Raw genomic sequence first — 27,327 nt, 5'->3', positions numbered from 1 at the left:
ACTTCTAAATATAGTACTTCTTCTGTTCCTAAATATAAAAAGTTTTTGGGTAAAAGCATAAAAATTAAGAAACAATAGATATTGTATTACTTAACAAAATTCAACCATTAGAGAAAAATACAATACAATTTAAATAGTTAAAAACTATTAAATTAATATTAAAATTACATAGAAACTTGAAAAAATCTATAAAATAGAACAAAGAAAAAAAGCCTAAAATGTTTTTTATATATTGGAAGAGAGAGAGCAGTTAATTTGTGTTAGTAACTTAGTATCATCTTGTCACTATCTAAAATTTACCAAGGCTATGTAACCAAAAATTTTACTACTTTTTTCATATGTAAAACATAATTTTAGTAACCAAAAACTATAATTAAATTGTTTATTATGCAATGACTTAGTATCCCATCTCCAAATTCAACTCGAATTACTAGACAAACTGCATCGAACATTCATTCATCAGCCTAGGCTATATTGGTTACCGAAAAACTATTTGTTATCATCGAAACGTTACGTTTTCATCTTTTCTGGGGAAAATAGAAACAAACAAAATAAAGTGATTAGGTATGCAATATTGGGTAAATGAAAGGGTTCATTTTGTAATTATTCTTTCCATTTTTTCCGACTCTCTCCTAAAAACCCAAACCGCCTTTTCGACTGCAATAAAAACCTTAAAAAGGCGCTTAGCTTAAACCCTTAAACCTGTGACTGCGCCGCGTTCTCTTCGTCCTTCATCCTCCCAATTCTCTCTCCATAGCCTTCCGTTCTCTCAAAACGTAAGATTTGCTACTAAAGGTACTTCCTTTCCAGCTCTTGTGTCGATTTCAAGTTTCGATCGTCTTCGGAGGATTTGAGTGTAGGCACGATTAAACCTAAATTTTCCCCCTTTGTTTTGTGTTTGTGACAAAATTAATCCCTGGATTGCCTAGAAACCCTACTTTTAGTGTCTGTGGTTTCATCCATCAACAGGTATCGATGGCTATTGATGGGAGTTTCAACCTTAAACTTGCCTTGGAGACTTTTTCTGAACGTTGCCCCAAGGTGGAAGCTTTTCCATTTTTCAGTTCGGTTCTCAGCAAGGTAAAGTCTTGTAATTGTTAATCAAACGTTACCCCAAGGTGGGTTTGAGTTTGTTTTGAACAATTTTTTTTTATCTTTTGGTCTTTTTGGGTGATGGGTTTGTTTAGGGAGGAGAAATGGTGGTTAACAAAGAGGTGATTCATGCTTTGTCGGATGTGTTTCTTCACCCGGAGTGTACAATTCCGTTGGTTCATTGCTTCCTTCCTATTATAAGAAGGGTTGTAGATAAAGTGGTGGGTCTTCTTCATCTAGTGGGTGATCTGAAGTCAAGCACTGACTACTCAGACGATGTGTCATCAGTTTTGGATAATGCCATGAAGGAAGGTACTAGTGTGACTGAGTTTTATGTTCGGCGTGGACAAAGGTTGGAGCTTCATGAGTGTGCTTGCTTGGCCTTCAGTCGTGCACTTCATTTGAATTCGTCTTTGCTAGGGTAAGATGACTATTTACTTTATCGCTTATGTTTTTGAAGCTTGAAAGAGTATATAAGATGAGATCAGTCATCTGAACCAGCGATAAAGCTGAGAAATGTGAAAAGAAGTTACTTTGGTTTAGTAAAAACAGCTCGAGACTAGTTTACTAACAGAAGATTTCTTAAATTTTTAGGTCTATTCTTAATTATTTTAAGGAAGCTCCACCACCATACCAGCGAATTCTTGTGAAAGAAACAATTTATCAGTTGCACATGGAGGTATGGTTGTTAGATTTGACGTTTACTGATGTCAGAGCATCATATGCAAAGTATATGACATTGTTGTTATTCTTATCTACTTCCTAGTATTTGGCCAGTTATGTTGATTATTTTTTCCCCTGAACCAGGCTACAACGGCGTACATGCTTTGTCTTCGTGTATCATATCGTTTTCTCGTCATTAGACCTGAGATTTTCTCTAAGTTGTGGGATTGGTCTTGTTACTTGGACTCCATGAAAAGGCTCTCAGAATGTCCTACACAAAAAAGGCATTTCTCGGAAAAGCATCGAGACGCTGTGTGGTGTGGGATTCAAATTCTTTCTGTTGTTTTAAGATGCAGTGACAGAGTAGCTGGATGTTTTGGTTTTGAAGTGGAAGAAGCACTTTCGTGCTTGCTACGGTAATCCAGTCTTAGCTATACTCAAGATTTTTAATTCGCTTTTCATCTGAAGTTTTGTTTCTAATGATTTGTTTTCTTTGATACATCCAGCTGGGAGGAATTTTGTCAGGATATAGAAATAGAAAAGGCTGGATTATACATTCAGTTGCCTACATACACAGCTGTGAAGTCTTTGCAACAATTTAACACACTTGCACCTGGGATTCACAAGCGACAATCAGCAGGCTTAGAAACAAATGAGCCATTGATGAAGATTCGGAGGCTGGACACCTGGTCTGTTCTCTTTATGTTTCTTTCGAAATAATTTTCAACACTAATGCCACTTGTAATTAATGTTAATTTTCTCTTATTCGGGTTGAATTCCACCTTTCTCTTCAATTCAGGGATGTCAAATCTTTCTCTGAACCATTTGAAATACACTCTAGGGTGGAGAAATCTTTTGAAATGGTCTCATTGGCTGTTAGTCAAAAGCGACCTGTTCTTCTGTATGGTCCCTCGGGATCTGGAAAGTCTGCCCTCATTAGGAAGTTGGCTGATGAAAGTGGTACCCATGGTATGTTATAATTTTAATATCTACGTATATTGGTCTCAAATAATTTTTTAGTTGGCTAGGTTCAAGCAACTTTGTACGTTACTGGAAGGGAAAAATAACTATCTGGAGATGATGCTGTGCATACTATGTTTCCACTGTTAAAATTAAGGCCTTAAACTAAATTATTTCTCACTATATATTGTTTTTTTTTGTCTCTTTTAATTTTGATAGTTGTGTTTATCCACATGGATGATCAACTTGATGGGAAAACGTTGGTTGGCACTTATGTGTGTACCGATCAACCTGGCGAATTCAAATGGCAGCCTGGCTCACTTACCCAGGTTTGTGTAATTAAATTCAGATGGCAGCCTATTTATTTATCCATCCTCCTACAATTGCATCAATATTTTTTATGTTTTCCATCTTGGCAGGCGATTATGAATGGTTTCTGGGTCGTTCTTGAAGACATAGACAAAGCTCCATCAGATGTTCCCCTCGTCTTGTCACCTTTGCTGGGAGGGTCTGGCTCATTCTTGACCAGTCAAGGAGAGGTAAACACTCTTTTTGCTGCTCCGTTACTTATCCTATATGGGGAAATATTGTAGGACCCACACCTTTTGAATAACTCCAGTTGTAGGTACTTGTATTGTTTCCTTGAGAGAATGATTCAAGTTTCGGAGCTTCTTAACTTTAAATCTGCTTGCAGGAGATACGGATAGCGGAGAGTTTCCAACTGTTTTCAACTATATCAACACCCGAATGTAGTGTGTCACACATCAGGGAAGGTATGTCTTGCAGACACTGATTGGTTTGACAGCCTTACTGTTTCATTTTCGTTGGCTTATTTTCGCAATAGAACCATTCAGCATTTCTAAGGGCATGATAACTATGATCTTGCTACATTTAATGTCATCTAGGGGTGACGTGGTTGCAAAATAGGTTGAAGGGTATTTTCGTATGCTTAGCTTGAAACCTGAAACTTGTATGGAGTTTATTGCTTGAAGCATCAAATCAAATGCCAGTGGGATTAGAGGCTCAATTAACTGGTGTTATAATGAATATTCATGCTTGCTATTTTTCCTAATTAACAAAACTGATATAGGGATTGATTAACATGGCCAATTTGCCTAACCAATCTAGCTCAAAGTGCATGATAGATTAAATATCCAATTTTATTGATGTTTGCAACACTAAATCTCTTATGAGGTATACTATCTGTATTATTACGTTGCATTAGAGCCTGAGAAAAACCCATCTTTTACTATTTGCAAATTAGATTCAGTTCAAGAAACCTTATTATTTTTATGTCTGCTTATCTTGGATGTAGCTGGAAATTCGTTAAGTCCTTTATGGAGGAGAATAGTTGTATATCCACCAGATCGTGAAAGCTTGCAAAGTATCCTCAGCGCTCGGTATCAAAACCTGGTTCCTGTTGCAGAGAAACTTATTGGTAAGTTCCTCTTGCACATACGCCTCTATACATGGAATCTGTACTAACTGTGAAACTATTCCATCTTTGCAGAAACATTTGAAACTGTCAACTCTGCTCTTCGTCCCCAGTATTCTGGTTCAACAACTGAAAACTCAGCTACTTTCAGTTCTCCAAGTAGATTTTCACTGAGGTAGGCATATATCTATGTTTGAAAATTCTTCTTATTAATGATTGGTCATTCTTTTCTTTCTAAATGGTCATCGTTTCCAGAGATCTGCTCAAGTGGTGTGAGCGGGTTCATGGCATGTCCTCCTTCGATGGCCAGGCAATTTTTCAGGAGGTCTGTTTCTTTAATTTGCTTGGATTAGTCTCTTATTTTAATATTTCTTTATTAAACTTGCCATTTGTGCTTTTTCCTCAGGCAGCTGATATATTCTCTGCGTCTTATATGTCAACTAAAAACCAAGTGACAGTAAGTAACATTGTGGCTAACATTTGGAATGTCGCCGTTCCAGAAACTCAGCATAAGCCCCCAATTCAGGTATCTTAGATCCTTGAACCCAATGTCTTAGCTTGATGCTTTGAGATTGTTTTCTAATATTTCAATGAACTGCAGGAATATTCTGGGATTCTAAAAATTGGCAGAGTTTCTCTTCCACTTGGTCAAACTGCGGTTAGTTTATAAGCATCTCCTTCTTCCTGATACAATTATTTATCTATTACAGCCTCTTGTTGATCTACTTTTGTTTTCCAGTCACCTGATCGGTCTAGGTTTGTTGAAACAAGCACATCTACACGGTTACTTGAGAAAATAGCTCGCTCTGTCGAGTACAACGAGCCAGTTCTCTTAGTAGGAGAAACAGGGACTGGGAAAACAACACTAGTTCAAAATCTTGCACACTGGATCGGACAGAAACTCACTGTTTTGGTATGTTTTGACATAGAGTTTTGTAGTAGTTATCATAGTGGTTTTCTATAATTTATAGTTTATTCTTTTAGTTATCGTAGTGTTTTCTATAATTTCTATTTTACTTTTCTGCAGAATTTGAGCCAGCAAAGTGATATAGTTGATCTATTGGGAGGTTTTAAGCCTATTGATGCAAAGATTATGTGCACAATGCTGTACAATGAATTCAATGAATTGGCAAGAAGTTCGAAGATTAAGGTAGCTTTACATTTCAAACTTAGTCACGCATTGATTTCCTCCTTCACTCATTCTTAACGAGATATGTTTTGGAAGAAATTTAGCATGTTGCTCGAGTAATTAGTCCTCTTCATTTTTGGTATCCAGGATGATGCAAGCATTATGAAATATCTGCAAAAACATTTTAGAGCCAAGAAGTGGGATAAGTTTTTAGAACGGTTAATGGAAGCTACTGATGGCATTGAAGGTTATTGTAGGGAAGAAAGGTCTGGTAGAAAGAGAAAGAAACCCGAAGAGATTGTGAACTGGGCGCATTTGTCGAAGAAAGTGAAGAAGATTCGTCACCAGATATCTTCAGGTGGAATGGTTTTTACCTTTGTTGAAGGTGCGTTTGTGACTGCCCTCAGGGAGGGGCATTGGGTTTTACTAGATGAAGTGAACTTAGCCCCACCGGAGATATTGGGCAGGCTAATTGGTGTTCTTGAAGGAGTGAGGGGATCACTTTGTTTAGCTGAGAGAGGGGATGTAATGGGCATTCCCAGACATTTGAATTTCCGTTTGTTTGCCTGTATGAATCCAGCCACAGATGCTGGTAAGCGAGACTTGCCATTCTCCTTCCGAAGCAGATTTACAGAGTATGCTGTGGATGAGAACTTATCTGATGCTGACCTGGAGATATTCGTGAGGCGGTTTTTAGGTGGACGTGAATCTGACAGTAAGTTAGTTGGCAGCATCGTTTGCTTTTACAAAGAAGCTAAAAGGTTATCTGAAGAAACCTTACAAGATGGTGCTAATCAGAAGCCACAGTATAGCTTAAGGTCTCTTTACCGTGCGCTAGAATATGCGATAAAAGCAGAAGGTATTGGTGGATTTCAGAAAGCATTATACGATGGATTTTCCATGTTTTTTCTCTCCCTATTGGATGCTTCCAGTGCTAAGATCATGGAACCAATAATAAAACGTATCTCTGGGGGAAATATCCGAAGCCAACCACTTCAAAGATACTTGGGAGAATTAAAGGGCAGTTCTGATAAATTTGTTGAGAGTTATGTTCAGACGAAGAGTATAATAGAGCATCTCAATCATTTGGCGCATGCCATTTTTATCAAAAGATATCCTGTTCTCTTACAAGGACCAACATCCAGTGGAAAAACAAGCCTTGTCAAATATCTTGCAGCAATAAGTGGAAACAAATTTGTTCGAATCAATAATCATGAGCAGACTGATATCCAAGAGTATTTAGGTTCCTATATGACTGATTCTTCAGGGAAGCTTGTATTTCACGAAGGAGCGTTGGTGAAGGCTGTCAGGGGTGGGCATTGGATTGTATTAGATGAACTTAATTTGGCTCCATCTGATGTCTTAGAGGCACTAAACAGACTGCTTGATGACAATAGGGAGCTTTTTGTGCCTGAGCTGAGTGAAACAATCTCAGCGCATCCTAATTTTATGCTCTTCGCTACGCAGAACCCTCCAACTTTATATGGTGGGCGAAAAATACTGTCCCGAGCTTTTCGCAATCGGTTTGTGGAGATTCATGTTGATGAAATTCCAGAAGATGAACTTACTGAAATTCTTTCTAGGAAGTGTATTATTCCCAACAGTCATGCTTCGAAAATGGTTGAAGTGATGAAAGACCTGCAACGCAGTAGGCAGACTAGCAAAGCTTTTGCTGGAAAACATGGATATATAACTCCAAGAGATTTATTTCGGTGGGCATATCGTTCCAGGACTTATAGAGACGGTATATCTTATGAAGAACTAGCCAGAGAAGGGTATTACATTCTTGCAGAGAGGCTGCGTGATGACACTGAGAAGGTAGTTGTTCAAGAGGTGCTGGAGAGACATTTCCGTGTCAGTCTTACCAAAGATGATTTGTACAAAATGGTAAGTTATGTTGTCTAGTTTGAAACGTTTCTTAAAATTGTTTTCAGATAATTGATGATGTAACAGCATGTCATGCATCTAGCTAAGTTGTCTTTTCTTCTTGGAACTAGTTCATTTTAGGTTTCCTGAAATTAGTTTATATTGTAGGTCTTTTAACTTTATATATCAATTGTGAACTGCCTGTTTCATGAAAATTTCTTGTTCTTGATCTGTTGTTTTACACTTATAGAGCCACTTACCTTCATTCCGATAGATTATTTTTAAAGGAAGCTGTAGGTCTCACTGCATTATTATTAAGTTTTACTATTACTCAATCAGTACAAAGTTTTGCTATTCTTACATTATTCTGATATAAATAATGGTTTCTGTATTTTTTTGTTTTTTGCCTTTGTTGTCTTACCCCAGGAGCTTCCAAGTTTGGATTACATGTAAATTCTTTTCCCCTCCTAATTTTTCTATAATTGAATCATTTTTTTTCGAGCTTGTTTGTTTAATCCTTGAACAGTCTGATTTAAATTTTATGGTGCTATTATTTTCAATTTTTATATAGACAAAACAGAAAATTCACATGGACTCAAAGTATGCGGAGACTATTTTTTCTCATCAACCGTTCTTATGAACTGCACGAGCCTGTTCTTCTTGTTGGTGACACTGGAGGAGGCAAAACAACAATCTGCCAAATACTAAGCGACTTAAAGAAGAAAAGATTGCACATCCTTAACTGTCATCAATACACAGAAACATCTGATTTCCTTGGTGTAGGCTTATCTTTTTTTCATCTTATATTTCCGAACTCCAATGCTACACTGTTACTTCTTTCATTTGCAATTTCTAATGTCAGCCTCTTTCTTAGGGATTCTTTCCTGTGAGAGACAGATCAAAATTAGTCACTGAATACGAGAATCAAGTCAAACAGTTGGAGCTCTCTCAGGCATTGGCGCCTTCTGGCCAAGATATTGTTAGTATCCTAATACCCACCATTGATGTTGGTATTTCACCCGTATTTCTTTTAACGTTGATACTATATTTTCTTGAACATGTTATGTACAGGGTATTTGTGCAGATATTAGTGGAGCTGAATTGTTGATCAAATCTATAGAGGCAGCTCTGGAGAAATACAAAAATGATTCAGTCGTAGGAGCGGCCGTCACACAACAGGATGTTGATGTTCTTGAGAAGATAAGGAACAATATGGTGATGCTGTATCAAAAGTGGAGTTCAATTTTTGTTTGGCAAGATGGGCCCCTTGTGGAAGCGATGAGAGCTGGAAATATCGTTCTTGTGGATGAGATATCTTTGGCTGATGACAGTGTATTAGAAAGAATGAATAGTGTGTTGGAGACAGACAGGAAATTGGTGAGTATTAGTTCACTGCTATTAGTACTTGACCAATTCATTAAAGCTACCCTACCTTCACGTCCATCAGCTAGCCACTCTTTATCATTTTCATTAGTTCTCCACGCTGGTTTTCTTTCTCTTGTTAGAATTTTTTTTATGTCTGTCTAATTTTCCTCTCATATCTTATTATTACTTTCACTTTATCTTTGTAGTCCTTAGCTGAGAAAGGTGGTCCCGTCTTGGAGGACGTTGTAGCTCATGAACATTTTTTTGTTCTTGCCACCATGAACCCGGGTGGTGATTATGGAAAGAAGGAATTGTCACCTGCCCTTCGCAATCGTTTTACTGAGATATGGGTCCCTCCTATTACAGATACTGAGGAGCTCAGACGTATTGCCTTTTCTTGGTATGTGTTCTCCTTGAATTACTCAAAAGGATACAAGTCAATAGTTATCTTGTTGCTAATTCCTGATTTTCTCTTTTCGTAGCCTTTCCGGTTCCAAGGAATCTAATATTGTAGATCCCATTATCAACTTCTGGGAGGTAGTTTCCCTATCCTTTTACTCAATATGTCCTTAAATTCTGTAACCCTAAAAGTAATCAATGGTTTGCGGTTAACCAACATGAACACGACCACATATTTGTGCTGTTGGAAAACAATTTGATTGCTTTGCTTTGATTACTCCAGGCATCTCTTTCCTCTCTCGTCAGGCACAAAATGTTATGCGCTTTGTAATTATCATTTATAATCTTGTCAATGATACGTGATATTATTTAACTGTACTGTATTATATGTTTTGTACATAGATTCAGTTTAGTTTTCTTTGCTACAGTGGTTCAACAGGTTGCAGACTGGAAGAACTCTTACTGTCAGAGATCTCCTCTCCTGGGTTGCGTTTGTCAACATGATAAATGAGAGTATAGGACCAGCATATGCTATTCTTCATGGAGCATTTCTAGTGTTACTTGATGGTCTAAGTCTTGGTAGGTCTTTCCCAAATTCTTATATTTGTGAAGATTGATTGCTATACTCACTTATTCAGCTCTTATTCTTCCCTTTTGTAGCCAAGTTTTATCTGCTCTTGGGAGCTTTATGTTTATTTGATTGCATTTTTGTATGAACAAGCTGACTTTTGAATTTGTCAATAAGATTAGTCATTGATATCTGTGGCTGGGTGTTTAATTTTAGCTTAGGCTATAGTGAATCCCTCACATCCCTACAGAAAGATGATTATTGCCTGGTGTTCCGTTAAAACATATTCTTTATGTTTCTCTAGCCGCTTCTTAGATTGATTGCTCTATCAAATGCCTTTGTCATCTACAGTTTTACATTTTATTGACATCTCTTTCTTTGATGTAATGAATATAAGTACACTGGAATATGTTTAACATCTAAAAAAATAAATAGGCCTACCTAGATTGTTTGCGATATATATCTTTGTAATCTAAACTCATGGCAATGACGGGAACACTTGTACATACAAACAATGTTATGTACTTGTGTTTGGTATGTGCTTTGCTGAATTTGGGTATTCAAATATATTGGTATTCCATCTTGATTGGCTGAATATGTCGTTGGATTTACTGATGTTAGGGTATTCAACTTTATTGAGATTTCATGTTCATTAACTGAGTTAGAGTGGTCATGCTTTTATATTTTTTTTTTACCCAGAGTGTATTTGTTCACCTATTTTTTATTTTATGTTTTGTTAGGAACTGGTTTCTCTGGAAGAGATGGTCAAGATCTGAGAGAAAAATGCTTCGCTTTTCTTTTACAACAACTTCAGGTAAATTCCATCATGATATCACAATGTGTCGCTTCACTTATATTCTAGTAAAACAGTTCTGTTTTGCTATAGGTCAAAAACGTTTTCTTAGCATCTTTAAATTCTTAAACCGTGTTACTTATACTGTGTTTAGTTCTCCAATTGATAGTGATACTCGTTCACTTGACTTTTCTGGTTCAGCTTTTTGGTAGCGATACACTCCCTTTGGAGCTTTCACGAATGGAGCTATATGGCTGGGGGGATACCAAAACAATTTGTCAAGAAAGTAATAGTGTTCGACATGAGGACATGTTTGGCATTGATCCTTTTTTTATAGGCAAAGGTTAGCAAAGGTTATGTTTATATCGTCAAAGTATAGCAAACATGATTATAGACATTTATGATATCTTGTTTGGAACCTACAACTTACCTGGTCAGGTGATGAAAATCCTGAGATTGGTGGATTCGAGTTTTTAGCACCAACCACCCACAGGAATGTCTTGAGAGTATTGCGTGCAATGCAGCTGTCAAAACCAAGTATGTCTCATTAAATTTGGTTATCATGGTAGTTATTGGAGATTGATGTTTGGCTTTAATATTGGAGTATTACTGTTGCAGTTTTATTAGAAGGTAGTCCTGGTGTTGGAAAAACAAGTCTGATATTGGCGTTGGGAAAATATTCTGGCCACAAGGTTGTGCGCATAAATCTATCGGAGCAGGTTAATTTCTTCACCAGACATCAATACTGTGTGTGCTACTTCGTCTGCTGGGCGTCTGTTGGGTACTATAACTTTGGTTCTTCTGATGCAGACTGACATGATGGATTTGCTGGGATCAGATTTACCTGTTGAAAGCGATGCAGACATGAAGTTTGCGTGGTCTGATGGAATTCTCTTGCAGGTTAAAGATTATTTGATGTTAAAGTATGTATCAATTTAAAAACTGCAGACCCTTAATTATGTAATTCCTACAGGCTCTAAAAGAAGGCTCTTGGGTTTTGTTAGATGAACTGAACCTTGCCCCACAATCTGTTCTAGAGGTGAGCAACAAGCCACTAAATATATTTCAGTAAAACTTTTCTTGCGGTAGAACATGTTAAATTCTGTCACCTTTCCACATTTTTTCTTCTGGTAAGTGTTAAGAATATATATCTTTCCAGGGTTTGAATGCGATTTTGGATCATCGTGCTCAAGTCTTCATCCCAGAACTTGGCTGTACCTTTGAATGCCCTCCAACATTTAGAGTTTTTGCATGTCAGAATCCTTCTTCTCAAGGTGGTGGCAGGAAAGGTCTTCCCAAGTCTTTCCTTAACCGATTTACAAAAGTATGCTCCACTGTTCGTTTTATGGTTATGGATGCTCATGATGTCTAATTTTTATTATATTTCCAATTGAAAATTTCATCTAATCCGCCTCAAATGTTTTCAGGTTTATGTGGACGAGTTAGTGGAAGAGGATTACCTCTTCATCTGTCGCTCACTTTACCCATCTATTCCTAGTCCATTGCTTTCAAAGTTTATTGCTCTTAACAGACAGTTACATGATGGTACTATGCTACATCGAAAGTTTGGTCAGGATGGCTCACCATGGGAATTCAATCTACGCGATGTGATCAGATCATGCCAGTTTATGCAAGGTAGTAGCTAGATTCATATAAAATTTTCATAATAGCATTTTAGCTTCGACTAATTTGAGTTATCGTGTCGTTCCAGAGGCAATACATGACTTAGAAGTTGAAAGCTTTCTCAATGTTCTGTATGTTCAAAGAATGCGTACTGCAACCGACCGTAAAGAAGTTCTGAGTATCTACAAGGCTATTTTTGATAAAAACCCTTCTATAAATCCCTATCCTCGGGTTCAGCTAAATCCTGGGTACTTAGTTGTTGGAACTGCTGCCATTAAACGAAATTTGACTCAGTCTAATATTGCCGGTGAGAAGTTGAAGATTCTGCCTGAAATCCGTCAAAATCTGGAAGCTGTTGCACATTGTGTGCAGAATCAATGGCTGTGCATCCTAGTTGGACCATCGTCATCTGGAAAGACTTCGGTAATCAGAATATTGGCTCAGCTAACAGGATTTCCTCTTAATGAAATAAATCTTTCGTCTGCGACTGACAGCTCTGATCTACTCGGATGCTTTGAGCAGTACAATGCCTTCCGTAATTTCAGATTGGTGGTTACTAGAGTTGAACATCTTGTCGATGAGTATAACAGTTTGTTATCACAGTCTTCTCAGGATGCCCTTTTGAACAATAGGAGTACCTTAGTTTCGAGTTGGCTTTCCTATTTAAACAAGATTGATTCCTCTCTCGTGGAGAACCCTTCATTCTTCTTGAACGATTCTAAAACACTCTCTGAATTAGAAGACATTGTAAAAAATCTGCAACAGGTCTTGGAGGAAGGTGTTTTACCCGTTAGTTTGTCAAAAAAGTATCTAGACCAAATCTTGAAGACGATATTGCAGCTGCAAAATCATGTGAAAAAGCAGTCTACAAAGTTTGAATGGGTGACAGGAATGCTGATAAAAGCAATAGAGAAAGGAGAGTGGGTTGTCCTCAAAAATGCTAATCTCTGCAATCCCACGGTAATATTATAATCTCGCATGGGTTTGCATGCAAAATTTGTTACCAGTTGGAAACAATTCCGTTAATTTCCCTTGTAGCTAATATCCATCATTAACTTAAATTTCAGGTACTCGATAGGATCAACTCTTTGGTGGAACCGTGTGGATCGATCACTATAAATGAATGTGGGATTATTAATGGTGAACCTGTCACTGTTGTTCCGCACCCAAACTTTCGTTTGTTCCTGTCTGTAAATCCAAAATTTGGGGAAGTATCAAGAGCAATGAGGAATAGAGGCGTTGAGGTATTTATGATGGGGCCACATTGGCAGCTCAATGAGGAAGGCTCAAACTGTGAAGAGTTTGTATTGAAAGGTGTGGAAAGGTTTCTTTCTCTGTCAGGTATACCAGGTTATAAGCTGGTTACTTCCATGGCGAAAGCACATGTTCATGCATGGGTAAATGGTCAAACATTTGGTGTACGGATAACATATCTTGAGCTTGAACAGTGGGTTCACCTCTTCCAACTGTTGCTCATGAATGGCAATCAACTTCTGTGGAGCTTACAGCTAAGTTGGGAACACATCTATCTCTCTTCGCTTGGGGTAAGTGATGGAAAAGAAGTTGTTGATTTTGTGCGTGATACATATTTGTCAGATGTTGAACATTCTGAGCTTGATACATTTATTGGTGGGGGTCTGTGCCTGCCTGGAGGATGGCCAAAGCCTTTCAACTTGAGAGACTTGACATGGTACTCGAGAGAAACAACAGTTAGACAGAATTGCATGTATCTGGAGTTCTTAGGAGCTCAGTATGCATCACATCAGTCTAAAATAAGCTACAATGTCAAATTGAGAGATATGAAGTGGGCTGCTGAGGAACCAAGAATTATTTATACGATTGATTCTTGGAGGTTAAAAAAAGTCTTGTTTCCTAAAGCTTTAATTGGGTCAAGCTGTGCACCGAATGCAGCCAAATTTGAAGATGATTTGCCCACAAAAATGCTATTTTTTGCTGCCAACTGGACAATAGAACAGGCAACCGAAGAGGATATTCAACTCTATCTTGCATGGTTTAGTTGGTTTGGTTCTAGACTACAACAATACTGTCCGTTTTTGCTGTGTTTTCTCAATATGTTGAAAGATGAGTTTAAGCATCCAATTTGGAAGCATATATCTAGTTGTCGGAAAAATCTGAAATCCCTCTGCAAATTGGATCCAGATGCTGTTCCAATTCCTATGTTGTCTTCCAAATTGATTAATGTAGCTGCATCAAATGACCAGTCAAAACCTTACAGTGAATCCCTTTTTGAGTCTCTCAACTCAATTGGCGTTCTTCGGCTTTCCTATCAGCAGTGGCTTGCAGAGAGTAACAACAACCGCACCCATGTATCCCCCTTTACTCGGTTTTTGGATTCGCTTTGCGTACTGGAGAAAAAAATTCTTCGCGAAATTGTTGGAGCACCTTCGTTCAGTGTGTTGATTCAGTTGTACACCGAAGTTATTGAAAAACATTCATTCTTTTGGTCTAGTTTGGTCTCATCTTCAGATGAGTATCTATTGTTTTCCTTTTGGTCACTGATAAAAGCTATAAAAAAGTTGCACAGTTCTTTTCCTGAAGAAGTTCAAGTGGTTCTGGTAAGCCTAACTTTCATTTATTCCATTTTCTTTTTCTAAAATTATCATACTGGTTGCTCGAAAATAACATTGCCTTTCTTCTGTAGGAGGAAAGCAAAAATATTAACAATATAGTCTTGCATGGTCACCCGGAAAAGTCTTTGCTATGGGCTTATGGGGGGCATCCTTCCTTGCCTATATCTGCAGAGTTGTTCCATAAGCAGCAGGAATTTCTACGGCTCTGCAGCACAGTTTGGCCACTGAAATCAGAATCGGATGAACAAGGTCTGATATCTGAAACGTTTAGATACTACACGTTTGATTTGTTAAACAACGTCAACTCTTGTCTGATAGTTGTTGCGTATTGACAGATAATCATCTTACCAAAGCCATTGCATTTTCTGGCCCTGAATTATGTCGGCTTGCCTTGGAAGGTAATTATGCCTAATGTTTATTTGCTCATCTTTGTTTCATTTTACGTAGCTTCTCTAATACAAGTACAATAAAACCTAGATAAATCAATATGTTCTGAACCCTACATATATTGTTGTCTTCAAGCAAGGCTTAATTGACTGTTGTGGTTTTATGTAGAACTATATGGAACTGAATTAGAATTCATTGACTGTATAGCATACCAAGAAATAGTGATTGTTTGATATCCTTTTGGAATTTGTGAACAAGTAGCTTAAGAAATTTATTAAAAGTCTTAGCTGAAAGGAAACCCACTTTTTTCTGATTGTCTGATTGTTATGTGATTCATATTGTTGTATTTTTCTACTTATGTCGTCCAAAATATGCAGGTCTTTGCATTTCATCATACATTGCTGACGAAGATGATGTAGATTATGTAGCTGCTGTTCAGCTTGATGAGATCTATCAGGTTTGTTTTCTTTATTATGCTATGTGTAATGACTAATGAGATTTCTCGATTTGCTACTCACAATTAATCATCATCGTCAGACGTTTTTGGAGAGGCTTAAACTAGAGAAGAAGAGACTTGAGGATAGAATGTGTTTCAGTGAGAATGAGAATACTGAAAATAAATCTGCCAGCTGCTGCGGTTTTAGCCCTGAAATTGTGGCTACAAAGTCTGGCTTCAGCAGTTGGGTGGAAATATGTTTTATAGCTAGCAGTGAAAGTTGTTCTTTAGATGTAGAGTTACTTGGTGCACTTCAGCACCTCTTGGTGGCTCAACCTACGGAACATCAGGTTAGTGGAAGTTGGAATATGCTTTTTTTTTTTTTTTTTTTTTTTCTTAATTCTATGTTATTTAGTGGAAAAAACATGTATGTGAAACTACTCTTAAGACTACTCTTATAACTTTTTTGAGTTGAAGGATTTTGTGGACATTCGAAAACTGCTTAAACCGAGTATCGAATATTCTTTATCTTCAACAAGGCCTCCACAGACTCTTGTAGCTCATCAAAAAATCATGTGGGCAATTGATGCACGTGCCTCTCAACTAGGAGGTAAACAAAGTTGGATATTCCATTACTTTTCTGTGTACTTAGGTGAACTGGCTGATTAACTTTGGCTATGTTGCAGTGGACGCTAAAATTACTAGTTTTGTTCTCGAGATGTGGTACTGGTGGCATTCTTTTTTGTGGAAAGATAGTCAAATCGGTCTCATGGTATTAGATACTAAACTATATAACTTCTGTTCACAACGTTACTTAGATTGCTCAATTTATAACATCTTTCTTTCAATGTTCCCGGGGCCTACAGAATATCTCAGACACTGACAACTGCCGGTTTCTGTCACCTTCTATGCTGATTCAGCCTGTGAAAACAGCTACTGTTGCTCAGATTCTGTAAGAGATCTCTTTATTTTGTTTTGTCACACGTTGAATACTTTTGCTTCCAGTTTGATATTTCTAACATTCATATGCCACATTGATACATTGTACCACCAAGACTGCAATGCTTGCTCTCCAGGATAATACTAAAAATGTTTGACGATGGAAACTGTGGTTCCATCAACAGTATGATAAAGCTCTTTTTTATTAATGTTTTATGCAGGGAAAATGTATTTTCTGTTAAGGATTACTCTGTTCAATCAATGAAACTTTTTTCTGCTTCAAGACATCTATGGAAAAGTTTACAACCCTATCAGGAGATGCCTGCTTCTTTAATGCCAATAGCACGTTCCCTTTTCCAACAGGTACTGAAATTGTGATAAATTTGATTAGTCTATTTTGTTTTTTTTTTGCCAACTGTGCAATTTTTAATCTTAATTTCAACCTTTGTAGATGATATATGCGCACCAAAAGTCATTTGAGCCAGAAATGTATATGGCAATTAAGTCTGCATTTTTTGCAATTGAGAAGAAGCAGAACATGGTATGATTCTTCAATTCTTCTTTTCCTCTTTCCTGTAAAAAAGATTGGAATCTTCTCAACAGTTTAGGTTCTTTGTGATCATATCTACATCAGTTTACGCTTCTCTTTCTTTTATGCAGGTGGATGGCATACGGTCTCTCATCTCACTGATTGGCACATCAACCCATGAGAAATTAAAATCCGTTACTCACTCATTTGTCGGACCACTAGCTAAATATCTCTATTCTGAGTGCGCATCGAATGGTACTGTTATATATATATATATATATATAATTTTTTTTTTTTTTAATGATCAAAAAAACCTTGGTTACATCAAGTGCATCTATTCTATATTAACTGTTATATATAAACTATAATAGTTTGAGTCCTGACAAGGTAAACCTTCCTCGACTGTTGTAATTATATTTTACAGCTTTATCCTCAACTTTTATAGAATTCTACTCCAATCTTGGCTTGGCGTGGCTTTATCTTGGAGGAATACGCTTCCATCTTTTAAATAGCTTAGATGTTATAGATCCCGCAATGAAGATAACTTGCAAGCTGTTAGAACTAGAAAAGAAAATTTCATCGCTTGAGCTAAACATCAAGGTGGTTTCTCTTTCGCATTATGTAGATTCACAATAGCAGTTGCATATTGTCTGTGTTTGTTTTGTTGATAGGCCTATATCAATTTATTACCAGGTCCGGGGAGAATGCGAGTATTTGTCTGGAATACTTTATTCTGAAAACAATGACGAAAAAAGTGAACGTACATTATATAAGCTCAAAACTGAGCATAAACGATTGCAAAGAAAGGTATATAGCAGCTACTGTACATTTTCCCCCTCTTGGCAGTGTGATTAGTATGTGACGTATCTCATTTTTCCATGTTCACCTTTTTTACCCCTTCTGAAACAGGTTATTTTTCGGTCTGATCCTAAAAAGTACCAGGATTTAAGAAGAGCGCTGGATGAGTTTGCTGGATTTCTCACACGTCCCATAAGTCTCGTCAACGAAATTGAAATGCTTGATTGGAATCAGACTGTTGAGCAGGTTTTCAACTGGCAGGTATGTTTCTCCTCATGACTGTCAATTGTATTCCCTCATGACTATCAATTGTATTTTAGTGGCTTCATTTATAATCCTTGGATTCTGCAGGAGACAGCAACATCTTTTATTGATCGGCTGTCCAGTGACTATTCCGAATATGTTGATATAACTCAGCCAATCCAAGTTTCAGTATATGAGATGAAATTGGGTTTATCCCTCTTTGTATCTGGGGCTCTCTTGGGAAAACTTCTCAACAAATTTGGCATAGACATGGTTGACTCAGTCATGGTATTTTACCTCTTCTTTTTTTCAGAAATGTTTTAATTTGTCATTTCGTGTTGTAAAATTTAATTACTTCATCCGCCTGGCAGGAAACTGTTTATGCCTTAATGAAATTTCCGAGGGGGTCCTCCTTAGCTTCAACTACCTACATCGAATGTTTGCCACCTCTGCACCTTTCTCATGGTGCCGATTCTCGTGCCAAGTCCTTAGGTTTGGATGTTGGCTTGCTGCACAAACTTATCTCTGTCTCAAGTGCCGAAGATACAAGAAAAGTAATGTTTCATATAATTTCCAATTTTAGAGTTATGATTCCCGTTCACATAATGAAAAGATTGTCAAAATCTTTATGTTTTGGTTGATTATTGTAGGCATCTGAATTGCAACTAAAAGTTGCTCTATATAAAAACCTGCATGCTCGTGTTTTGCAATTTGTTGCAAACGCTGGGCTAATGGATGAAGCTTCTTTTGAGGTAAAATATTTGCTTATTTGTATGCATTTGAATACGTTAATATAAGTTATCTAATGTCACAAGAGTTCGATTCGCAGTTACTGGATAAAATATATTTTGAATTGGCGAGAATTTGGATGGAGATGAAGTTACAATCAAAAACAAAGGCTGATAATCTTTCTGGGCTGTACAAATTCCGTTCCCGAGACTTCAAAATTGAGAGTGTCATGGAAGTAGATATATCCGCCCTTGGCAAATATTTCCCAAATGATAGTTTCTCAGAGTGGCAAGAGTATCTGGCTGATGATGATATGAAGGAAATGGTAAACTCTTAAGTCCTATGTTCTACTAAAAAATGTAAATTCTCTTGTTTATCGCTTATGTTTTTGTTTTGCCCTCAACAGACACATATGGACCAGGATGAGGAAAATTTGGAGGATGACTGGAACTTGATACAGGAGCATTTGGATAATATATATAGCACACATAACGAGTTATTTGGTTTCTGTGATCTTTCTGAAAAGGTAATGGAAACATTATTCAAATCTGCAGTTGTTGCATCAGGTCCTGTTACAATTCCATTGTATCTGACACGACAATTTATTCTATTCAGTCTGGAAGATTATGTATTACTGACAGTAGAAGGCTGGATTCATTTACTGATTCCTATGAACTTGGAGTCCACATGATCAAAGGTGACCAATTGACACTATTTGTCGTTATTGTTTAACGTTGTTAACATCTTTTGTTAATTTTGTTACTGGATTATATCTTGATTCCAGGGCTAAGGGGTTTATTTACATCGAGTTTGGATGCAAAACTTGTTCCAGAACACCTTCTTCGTCTTTGCTTGGAGAACAAAAAAACCTTCACTTCAAACTATCAGTCTGCCAGTAAATATAACTTTTATAAGGTCTGCAAAGCTTTTACTTCCTGAAGAATTTCATCTGCTCTTAATTTTACGTCCGGCTTTGTTCTGACTGTCTTTTATAGGACTTCGATGGTCCTGAGTTGGGGAAAATGGTCAAGTTTCTCACTGCTTTTCAACGGAGAATTAATTCGCTCTTGCAAGAACGGGAGGACCATTCTGGTCTTCAGAAGCTTTCTGATGTACTTCGGATGCTCTTGGATATTTCGTCAAGTACTCCTCTGGCAAAGGTATTACTATTTATTTATATACTCAATTCAGTAATAAAAGGTACTGTATCAGTTCGTAACTAAGCAACTCTGTGGTAACAATGTTATGGAAAGTATTAATGCAATGGCAACTTATACCCACGGAAATGGCTGGGCATTGCTGTCACTGTTTGATCTTATATTTTGTTGGTTCATCATAAGCATTAATTAACTGAACCATTATGCTCTTGTTTGCCATTGTTTGTAAAGGCTCTTTCAGGATTGCAATTTCTGCTCTGCAAGGTTCACAAGTTACAGGAAGAGGGATGTAAATTGCCCATCTCTGGTATGGATTTTAATCTTTGTACAATGGGTTGATTATGGCCTCTCTCAGTAATACCAATCTTAGGTGTTATATTGTGTTCTTCTTTTTTGTATCCTACAGATCTTTTGGAGCCAATTATTTCCCTCGCAAGCTCTTGGCAGAAGGTGGAATTTGAGCGTTGGCCTACACTGCTTGATGAAGTTCAGGATCAGTATGAACTAAACGCTAGGAAGGTCGGTATAGTTAGAAAAATTTGTTGTTATGAACAAAAGGACTGTTAAGGGTAACACTTATTTTTTCGTTGCAGTTGTGGCTTCCTTTGTTTTCAGTTCTGTTTCAGAAAGATGGTGTTGAAATTTCAGCACATGAAAACGAGTCCATTTCTGAAAGGTGGGCACCACAACATAACATTCATTCTTGCAAGTATCTGGTCATCTAAAAGATATCTTTGTTGCAGTTTGGTGGAGTTCATTGAAACGTCAAATGTTGGTGAATTTAAGAGACGTCTTCAGCTTCTCTTTTGCTTCCTTCTTCAATTATATCTGGGTAGCTCGTTGGGAATATATTCAAGGTTAGCTTTGTATGAATAATCGCCTGATTCCTCTTCGGTTTTATTCTTGAAGGATTTAAAGGGGCTTCAGTATTATTTACTTCATTATCACAGTTGGTTGCTCCTCCACTATTTTTAACAGTTGAATTCTAACTCAACTGTGTTTGTCTTTTGCTTTAACTCGCGCTTTTGTTGACAGTGATTCACACAAGAGAAAGTTGGAAATTTGCTACAATATTTTTGGATTCTATATTCAGTTCCTGCCTCTGTAAGCTCTTTTCCAGTTCTCTCTGGAGTTTATCATTTCAAGATTGTTTTGCCACAGTAGTGTTCTCAATTTAAATTTCTCTTACCAGTGTAATGGAGCAGTTAGAGTTAAATAGAAAAAATGTTGAAGCTGAGTTAAAGGAGGTTCTAAAACTTTGTCGGTGGGAGAGGCCAGATAATTATCTGTTCAATGAGACCACTAAGAGAACCAGGCAGAAGGTCAAGAAACTCATTGGGAAATTTACTGTAAGTTATATCTGTTGCCTTAAGTTGAAATGACAGAACCTGATTTCAGAGTTTTCTAAATGGCATCTTTTTTCTTGAGCAGGACATGCTGCGGGTCCCTGTAATGCTTGTTAGGCCAGACCTAGCGAAGGAGCGAGCTCAATTTCTCCCTCTACTATGTCCGGATCTTTTGAATGGAGCATCTGACATGAGGATCGAGGTTCTAGTTAGTGCTTTAGATGCAGAACAATTGAATGACAGGTATACATTTGCATCATGTACCTGTCTGCATGAATTGTTACTTGTTAGAAGTATATGGAAGCTGAAGTCTCCATCATTTATGCTTTACACTTTTCTTGTTAGGTCTTCTTGGTATGCTGTCTGGTGGGATAAATTAAAGGAATCGGTCGGAAGGTTCCACCAAGAAATGCACTTTAAAACATTGCTGACGGGTGAAGGTTCGTTTGTACACTAGCTCCATTTACTCTTGGTTCTATTTCATTGTTTTCCATTATGTTTGGGGAGTCCACATATTCTTAAGCGTGCATAATATCTTTGCAGAGCATCAGTTTTCTTCCCCTGTCTATCAGGGTGATTGGAAAACTCTGTGGAGTACAGTTTCAAGGATTGGTGAAACCGTAGCTGACTGTTCAAATCTATGGAGAAACAGTGATAGAGATTTTGGAAAGAAGAGGGGCCTGATTGAACTTCTCAAGTTATTAGAAATTAGTGGTTTGCAGAAACACAAGTTTGAAAATGTAGAGGTATATTATTGCTTGTCGATATTTCTGTTTATATTTCTATTTATACTTTATTTATTGATCAAATGTATATTCTCTGATGATCTTCTTTTATAGATGTCAAATCACTTTAAAGGGTTGCTATATCAGCCAGCATATGATCCAAAGCATCTGTTGCTGTTAACACATACCAAAAGTAGCATGCATTCTTCCAAGGCAGTAGAAGAGGAAAACAAGGAGAATTCTCTAGTTGAGTGGAGGGTGGCGAATGAGTTTTATTTTAAGAGCTTGGCTTCAGTGCAACTAATGCTGAATGTTGACCGAAAACACTCGGATGTTACATCTGAGCAGGTAGACTTTGGAGCTTGTAATCTGGGCTTTTCTGAGTCTCATTTTTAAACCAGCTGTTTTAAAATTTTAGAGTCCTCGCACTAAATATCCTATGTGAACAGGTTAAGCGGTCAGTCTCATTTCTCAACCATCTTGTGGAAATACAACGGCAGCAAAGAAAATCTGCTTATGGCTTTGCTGGACTTCTAAACCGCTTTCGCCAGTGTGTTTTGTCTTTAGCAAAATTATTGGGGGATTCAGTTGGTGTGGATGAGAAGGATAATTCTGTGTTCAGTTTTCCCACAAATCAGCATGCCATCTTTAATTGTTTGTGGCTACAGAAGGTACTGAAGCTTTCTAACTTGAATGGTGCGCATTTAAACGTCTTCTGCATTAACACTCAGTTAAGCTGTTACTTTTTTTTTGTGATATGACAGCAACTCTTTGATAACATTACTGCAATGCTTCTTGAGGAGTCCGCCTTACTGAGAACAGTTGCAAGTACACACCTGGACTCTTGTCAAGCTTTCAAAACCTCATCACAGTGTTTGCTCAGCTTTATAGAAAAGCTAATTCCCATCGCTCAAAATTCGAAGGTGCAAATTCTTCTAAATTTTTCTTGTCTGTTTTTTTTTTCTATTTTCTTTTGTAGGAGTCTTAATATGTCTTTGTCATCAGGCTTCACTGGATAGGCTTCTACTTGATTGCAACGGTTATATCGTCACACCAAGTAGCTGCCTTAATCAGTTTGTCACACAGCATATGGTGCAGCTGCTACGCCAGAACTTTGATCAACTTACAGACCTTGAGAATCAAATTTCGACTTTCTGTGAAGACAATGAAAAAAGCTATGCTAGAGAAGTACTTCTCAGACAATTTTCCCCTGTGTTTAAAGAGGTATTCCTGTCTTTATCTAAGCTTTGTGGATTCTGTTTACCTTTTTTCAGATGCAAGCCTAGCAAATAGATTGTGTTTAGGGTCCTTAGAGTCTGATTTAAGAAATGTACTTAATGCAGGGGAAATTGCTGGCTGGAAATCTGAACTGTTTGCTTAACGTGGGAGACCTACCAACTGTAATGGAACCGAAGGAACAATTTTTCCTTGAAGAAAATCTTTCAAGTATATTTGCAAATGTCAAGGATGTGATTGGAAAGCTTTGCACGTATAAAGACGGAAGTGTTTCACAGGAAGCGGAAGGGAATATTACTACATGGGATGATCTGGTGAAGAAGGCAGAAAATGACCTGAACCTTGATAACCTATGTAAAATGCTGTCAGAAACATTTGGTTCCATCGTAAGTTGAATTGCCTTTTGAATTACGGGGATGCTATTTCCTTTTATTTTCAAGCGTGAGTTGATCTGAGGCTGTTTCTTCACAGGAAAAACTGTTGAACTCGTCAGGTGTCCTTTCAGCTTGTGTTGGAGACCAGTTGAAGCAACTTCAAGCATTTTTGGATCTTTTATTGAGTTTCGGGGATTGTTACCTCAAAGAGTTTTTGGCGATAAGTAAAACGGTATGTTTTTATCTTATGTTGTTCTTTGAGAGACATTCAGGACAATATACTCGCCTGGGCTCTACACTGATCCTGTTAATTAAATATATTATGTTTCAACGACCTCCTTAATGTCAAGCATCTTAATTAGTGTGACGAGATCTCGGCATTTGCTCACCTGCTGTCGAGACAATAGGACCAACATCATGACTTCGTTTACTGGATATTTTACAATTATTTGGTACTTTTTGCTTTTGGTCTGTAGGTGTCATTGATAACCCATGTTCTTGCAAGTGTTCTTGCCGATCTATTTACAAACGGATTTGGCATCTCTAAAAATGATGAAGATGATGGCTCTAAAGATGACAAATCAGAAGCTGCAGGAGGTACTGGCATGGGAGATGGCGTGGGGGCGAAAGATGTAAGTGACCAAATAGAAGATGAAGATCAACTGCGTGGCACAGACAAGAAGGTTTATATCGTCGCTTTTCTTTTTCCACTCATCTTGAATTTTTGCATGGGATTTTTACCAATATAGTTTTCTCTCGTTGTCTCTGCAGGAAGAGGAAGAGAAAGAGCAAGATACTCCAGATGATGTGCTGGGAAAAAACAAAGGCATTGAGATGAGTGATGATTTTGATGGCAAAGAATACAGCGTCAGCGAGGATGAAGAAGAAGACAAGGAGAACGAGGAAAGTGAGGATGAGCAATTGGACTCTGCAATGGGAGATGCGGGATCTGATGCTGAAAAGGCTGATGAAAAGCCATGGAACAAGGATGAAGAGGATGAAGAAGAAAACTTGAATGAGAAGAATGAATCTGGACCGTCGATAGTCGACAAGGACACGAGATCAAGGGAGCTAGGAGCTAAGGATGATGGTGTTGACACTGCCGATGAGCCTGAGGAGTCTGACAACCCGGGAGAAGGAAAAGATGAGGATGTGGATCAGGATAGTGTTGGTGATACAGAAAATTTAGAAGATAAAATCCAGACCAAGGAAGAAGCACTTGCAGATACACCGGGACTAACTCCTGATGTGGGCAATGAACAGGTCGACGATGACATGGAGATTGATGAAACAGAGGAGGAAGATGGAGATCAGCAGGAAGAACCTTGTCCAGAAGATCAAAATCACCCTGAAGAAGGTGAAAATGATCAAGAAACTCAAGTGCCAGCTGAGGAAAAAATGGAGGATGGGGCTGAAGATGTGTGTGAATCACCTCAAAAAGAAGAACCTGGCAATGATCTTGAACAGAAACCAGAAACAGAACCAATAGAAGGAAAAGAAGCTATGTCAGAAGACATGAAGAACCCGAACTGCCGTAATGAGAATAATTCTGGCGTAGAGTCTGGTTCACAAAATCCCCATGGATCTAATGTGTCGGGTGCAGGAAGTACAGCACCACAAGAAAATTTGTCTGCTACTGATGTTACGGATGAACTCACGGATTCAATGGATGTGCCTTCAGGGAGTAACACTGAGATGAACCTCATGATGTCTAGCTTGGCTAGTGGTGAGACATTGACGGACAACATACCAAAGATGGAATTTCCTCAAAACCAGTCATCTACTGCTCAACAAACCAAGGTGAATCCTTATAGGAATGTTGGTGATGCATTGAAGGAGTGGAAAGAAAGAGTTAGAGTCTCCTCGGACCTTGGAGAAAATCAAGAGGCTGAAAACGAGATGGAAGACCCTGATACTGGTGAATATGGATTTGCGTCTCAGTTTGATGCAGGAACTTCCCAAGCTCTAGGACCTGCGTTGCCTGAGCAAGTGAACACAGATATGAGAGAAGGGGAATCCGAAGAAGAAAAACTCGCAGCTAATCAGGATGAAGTCTCTCCAATGGATATTGATGACTTGAACCCCGAAAACAAACCTGCTAGCCGATCGAAACCATTGATCAGTAATAGCATCACTGAACAGGTCCAAAAACCAGAGACAGACAGGACCCACCAAGAGAACTCGCCTTTTCATAATTCTGGTGATGGTTACAGCAGAATGGATTCTGTGGTCTCTGTTGACAACACTTTCTTGGGGGATGATGCATATAATCTGGAACGGATGCAATTGACTGATAATGATTCGGAAAGCAATCAGGATAATCAAGAAAATCCAAATGCCAAAAATAATGCTGTTATTCTTTGGAGGAAATGCGAATTGCTTACTGCAAAACCATCTCAGGAACTGGCTGAGCAACTACGCCTTGTATTAGAACCCACGCTTGCTAGCAAGCTCAGTGGTGACTACAGAACGGGCAAAAGGATAAACATGAAAAAGGTTATTCCGTACATAGCAAGTCACTATCGGAAAGATAAAATCTGGTTGAGGAGGACGAAACCAAACAAGCGTGATTACCAAGTTGTTATTGCTGTGGATGATTCGCGTAGCATGTCAGAAAGTGGATGTGGTGATTTTGCAATTAGAGCCTTGGCAACTGTATGCCGAGCTATGTCACAGCTTGAGATGGGAAGTGTGGCTGTTGCAAGTTTCGGGAAGCAAGGGAGCATAAAGATGTTACATGATTTTGGTCAGTCTTTCACCACAGAATCCGGCATTAAGGTTAGTGACCTCAAATCTTTTATTTCCCATGTGTTGCACTGTGAATTGTCTTCTGAGTGCTTATAAAACACCTCTTTTCTCGTTTCTGTGATGCCAGATGATCTCAGGTTTAACATTTAACCAAGAAAATCTCATTGAAGATCAACCAGTTGTCAATCTGCTAAGAAACATGAATGAAATGCTAGAGAATTTGGCCAGCACAAGACGACAGTCTTACGGTAGCAACCCGCTTCAACAGCTTGTACTAATAATCGGCGATGGGAAATTCCATGAGCGGGAGAAATTGAAACGATCCGTCAGAAGCTTTCTACAGAAGAAACGTATGGTGGTCTATCTGCTTCTCGATGACGCTGAGCAATCGGTTATGGATTTAAAGGTATGTCCAATTCCATTACTTGCTATGTTATTACTCATCTGTAAGATTGAAATTAGAAGTTGTCAAGATACTAAAGACTGCCTTTTTTTTTTTTTTTTTTCTATTTTAATCCAATCAGGACTATGGATTTGATAGTGAAATGAGACCTTATAAGAAGTGTTACTTGGATTCCTTCCCCTTCCCATACTACATTGTGCTAAAAGACATTGAAGCCCTACCCAGAACACTTGGTGATGTGTTGAGACAGGTAACTTTTCCATTCTCTGTTTGATTTTTTTAGGGAGAAAGGGAAAACAATGTCAAATACATACTTAAAATCTGACAACTTCTGTTATTGCTTTTGCAGTGGTTCGAGCTGATGCAAAACTCGCGGGACTGAACAACACTTGGTGGAAGAGAAAAGGGTCGAGGACCTGTAAAAACGTAACTTAACTTAGTTTGTGAAGTACTCTACACTTGTATAACATTGTATAACCTTAGTTAATCACACATCAGACCATAAAATGCTGGCTGTTATTGCTACACTATCTTTACATATATGAAAAAGGCCCCATTCTCTTCTCTTTCAGCTTCTCGCAACTGTTATTATATTAGATTCACCTGCAATTAGGTATTCGTATTTTTTACAACCTGCTTAAGTACACAATTTTTTTCTTGCACATTATCGTAATTGATTCGAATGTATAACTCGCTATAAGTAAAGATTGAACCGTAATGATAGGGAGGGAAATCTCACACACAAAAAGTCCAATATTTACTTCAGTTTTTTTTTCCAACAATCATATTCTGT

General features: G+C 37.9%; 1 protein-coding gene across 4 annotated transcripts; it reads left to right on the top strand.

Moving 5' to 3' along the window:
- The first annotated feature begins 617 nt into the window (after positions 1-617).
- Positions 618-27,100, top strand: LOC104750509 (midasin). 4 transcript variants are annotated; one of them, XM_087491496.1, is made up of 75 exons: positions 618-1,080; positions 1,188-1,513; positions 1,687-1,771; positions 1,900-2,171; positions 2,262-2,444; positions 2,555-2,724; positions 2,935-3,044; positions 3,135-3,254; positions 3,410-3,488; positions 4,031-4,153; positions 4,226-4,325; positions 4,406-4,475; positions 4,557-4,676; positions 4,752-4,808; positions 4,890-5,063; positions 5,178-5,300; positions 5,427-7,166; positions 7,572-7,594; positions 7,717-7,924; positions 8,020-8,124; positions 8,217-8,522; positions 8,717-8,910; positions 8,993-9,047; positions 9,338-9,488; positions 10,218-10,291; positions 10,472-10,613; positions 10,709-10,807; positions 10,889-10,989; positions 11,081-11,170; positions 11,244-11,309; positions 11,430-11,594; positions 11,698-11,905; positions 11,982-12,853; positions 12,961-14,469; positions 14,556-14,733; positions 14,820-14,882; positions 15,249-15,328; positions 15,409-15,657; positions 15,785-15,917; positions 15,994-16,079; positions 16,174-16,259; positions 16,468-16,609; positions 16,698-16,787; positions 16,907-17,030; positions 17,221-17,375; positions 17,469-17,582; positions 17,685-17,834; positions 17,925-18,104; positions 18,188-18,370; positions 18,467-18,568; positions 18,646-18,870; positions 18,952-19,071; positions 19,161-19,242; positions 19,330-19,460; positions 19,541-19,705; positions 19,934-20,009; positions 20,109-20,221; positions 20,296-20,378; positions 20,446-20,559; positions 20,738-20,806; positions 20,895-21,051; positions 21,134-21,291; positions 21,394-21,488; positions 21,592-21,794; positions 21,888-22,121; positions 22,223-22,444; positions 22,538-22,696; positions 22,779-22,997; positions 23,117-23,395; positions 23,481-23,615; positions 23,860-24,066; positions 24,155-26,161; positions 26,259-26,537; positions 26,656-26,784; positions 26,884-27,100. In XM_087491496.1, the coding sequence occupies exons 1-75, from the start codon at positions 976-978 to the stop codon at positions 26,914-26,916; spliced, it is 16,134 nt and encodes a 5,377-aa protein (XP_087347622.1). In that variant the 5' UTR covers positions 618-975; the 3' UTR covers positions 26,917-27,100. The 4 variants fall into 4 exon arrangements, with proteins under 4 accessions (XP_087347622.1, XP_087347620.1, XP_087347621.1 ...); XM_087491494.1 differs by having other exon boundaries at positions 17,200-17,375; XM_087491495.1 differs by having other exon boundaries at positions 15,779-15,917.
- The last annotated feature ends 227 nt before the right edge of the window (positions 27,101-27,327 follow it).

Source organism: Camelina sativa, chromosome 16, assembly GCF_030686135.1.
Source record: "Camelina sativa cultivar CO46 ecotype springtype chromosome 16, ASM3068613v1".
NCBI lineage: Eukaryota > Viridiplantae > Streptophyta > Magnoliopsida > Brassicales > Brassicaceae > Camelina > Camelina sativa.
This window is presented reverse-complemented; position numbering and strand designations above follow the sequence as displayed.